The 2,515-nt window shown below is 29.3% G+C and overlaps 1 protein-coding gene across 1 annotated transcript in view; it reads left to right on the top strand.

The window, feature by feature from the left end:
* Positions 1-1,523: 1,523 nt before the first annotated feature.
* Positions 1,524-2,515, top strand: part of LOC100177725 — an 8,165-nt gene continuing 7,173 nt past the window's right edge. The window contains exons 1-2 of the mRNA XM_026839363.1: positions 1,524-1,865; positions 2,246-2,357. Coding sequence (XP_026695164.1) covers positions 1,731-1,865; positions 2,246-2,357 — 247 coding nt within the window. The 5' untranslated portion in view covers positions 1,524-1,730. The remainder of the gene's footprint in view (positions 1,866-2,245; positions 2,358-2,515) is intronic.

The following is a 2,515-nucleotide window of genomic DNA, read 5'->3' as shown; positions in this document are numbered from 1 at the left end:
GTACCAATTTGCAGGTATATATTAAAAGACAAAAAATGACCAAAAACAATCACCCCCAAAGTTGTATATTTTTATTCACAATCAGGCACCAGGTGTATGAAGCCACAATATACAATATTTGAATGTAACTTACTTTATCCTCGCAGGGCGAGAAAACAACAGTCATTATAACACAGGTGTTAATACACTTTGTGCCAGCTTACGAGTTACCATGTATGTTACTTCGTGGGTGATTATTTTTTGGGGGGAATTTTTCTTTTTTTTTATGTATGGTTAATAATTTGGACAACGCATTAGTGACCACTTTTACCTGACATATCAAATGTGTTATAAATCTAATTTTCCATACAATAACTAACTTAACTTACTTATGTAGTAATTGGTTGGGTTGTTTCTAAGTTCCTTTTCATACAGCAAAACAACAAACAAGATAGAGTTTACAATAATCGCAAATATAAATATAAGTATCAAGACTGTACTCTCGAATGTAAATATAGAAACTTCCTTTGCAGAGTGAGTGCCTTGCATGTTCATGAACCAAGTGAACAAAGATACATTATGTTCACCATATAATACTTGAACATATGAACACCTGACTGCTTCACTAATTGTCATTATACCTTAAAACTGCTTTAAAATATAAATATTAAAAAATTACATTTTTATTCATAATAAACATTCTATTAACATTTTATCCCCATTTTTTAATATATTTTATAATACATTTTATCACAATATTTATCATAAATTTTATCAACATACATTTATATTTATCAAACGTATTATATTAACAATTGTCTTTATCCTGAAGAAGGCAGTCTGAATAGTCTATTACATCATAAATAGACAAAACATATGTTTCCTAAAAAGAAATATAAATTACCTGACAACAACACTACATACATGTTAATAAGTACATTTTAGTTTTAAATTGATTGTTTTCTACTATATTAAATAGCAACTAGTATCATTTTATTGATGGCGATCTGTTTGTTTAGGTATCGTATTATTCACTGTTTAAATTCAGTCAGTAATTATTAACAAGGTGCTGATAACCGCATTGTTTGATTGCTGGTTCAGCAAATGTTTTAGTTTGATAAAAAGTATTGAATTTTTTTCTTTGTAAATAAAACGGCGACAAAAATCTTTTCTTACCGTAGCAACAAAAGCTGAAACAGCTGTTCTTTATTCAGCAATATTTTATTAACACAACTTTCTTTTTTATACATTCTTTTCAAGTTGTCACCACTAACATCCATCAAAGAAAAAAATTGAAAGCTTTTGTTTAAAACTGTATTTGCTTGAAAACTCAGATGTGACATTTTTGTTTTCATTGCAGTGAAGGATTCTTTGTTTTCCTTGATTTATATGAATATGCTTTTACAGACTCCTGCTTTTCGAAGGAGGCATTCAAATACACTTGAAAAAATGCTGTTGATTTAGGCAGGGCTTGTTTATTTAAATTTTATTAATTAAATTGACAATACTCAGAAGCCAACATGGTTGAAATATTTAAATTTAAGTTTTATTTTCAACTGAAGTGTTCTGAATTGGACAATGTTCTGTTTTACTTGTGTTTTATTGTTTTAGGACATTATACTAAGCACTTAGCCACCTCAAAAGTTTTTGAAGTGCTCTTAGACTTCCAGTACCAGCTGTGTTAAAACCTCATCTTTAAGAGTTTTTTACTATAAAGAAATAGGAAAGTTTTTAGTTGGTAGTGCAGCAATATGAAAGGCAGTGAAAGGCCATCCGCAATGTCTTTCTACCATTGCTTTTATAAATCTTTTGGTAAAGTGAATTTGCATTTACTTTCGCGTGGAAATACTTATCTGCCAATTCCTAATAATGTGCCGGAATTAAAAGTATGTGTATGTTGATTATATGCTTCCGCTTTTGCTACTAAGGATCAAATATTTTTAGAAATGTTCTTTTGGTCTAAAGACTAATCGCAGATTTTTCAATGCATAGCTATTAAAAATTTAATTTCAATAAAATATACCTAGTTATTTATGCCGAGAGATCATTTATTTAAAAATTATAATGCAAAGTCTAAATGTATAACATAACACAAAACATATATTATTATTTTTCTTACATTACATAAACAAAAGTCATTAAATTACCCTACCTAATAGAGTTTTAAGAATTTACAACAAATCGTCATTTTGTTTTAAAACACCAAGAATAAAATATGTGAAAGAACATTGCTGTGATATGAATATTAAACTAAAACATTACATAGGGTGTGGAGGCTCCATTTGGTAAAGGTGTTTCAATCCCAAGCCAGCAACATAGACGAAACCCTACAGCTGTAGCACTGAGGGGGACCTCACAAGGAGTTTCGAAGTCACTTGGTAAGTTTTTATGATAGAAAAGTTATTTGAATGAAAAAATAGTCGATTTGAACAATAAGATTATGGATGAATGAAATCAATTGTTGTGTTAAGGTTAGTAGACAACAAAAGAATGTTTTGTTTACACTGTCACGGGTCTGATATCATTTTGTGTATCA

This window comes from Ciona intestinalis, unplaced genomic scaffold (genome assembly GCF_000224145.3).
Source record: "Ciona intestinalis unplaced genomic scaffold, KH HT000205.1, whole genome shotgun sequence".
In the NCBI taxonomy this organism is placed as follows: Eukaryota; Metazoa; Chordata; class Ascidiacea; order Phlebobranchia; family Cionidae; genus Ciona; species Ciona intestinalis.
This window is presented reverse-complemented; position numbering and strand designations above follow the sequence as displayed.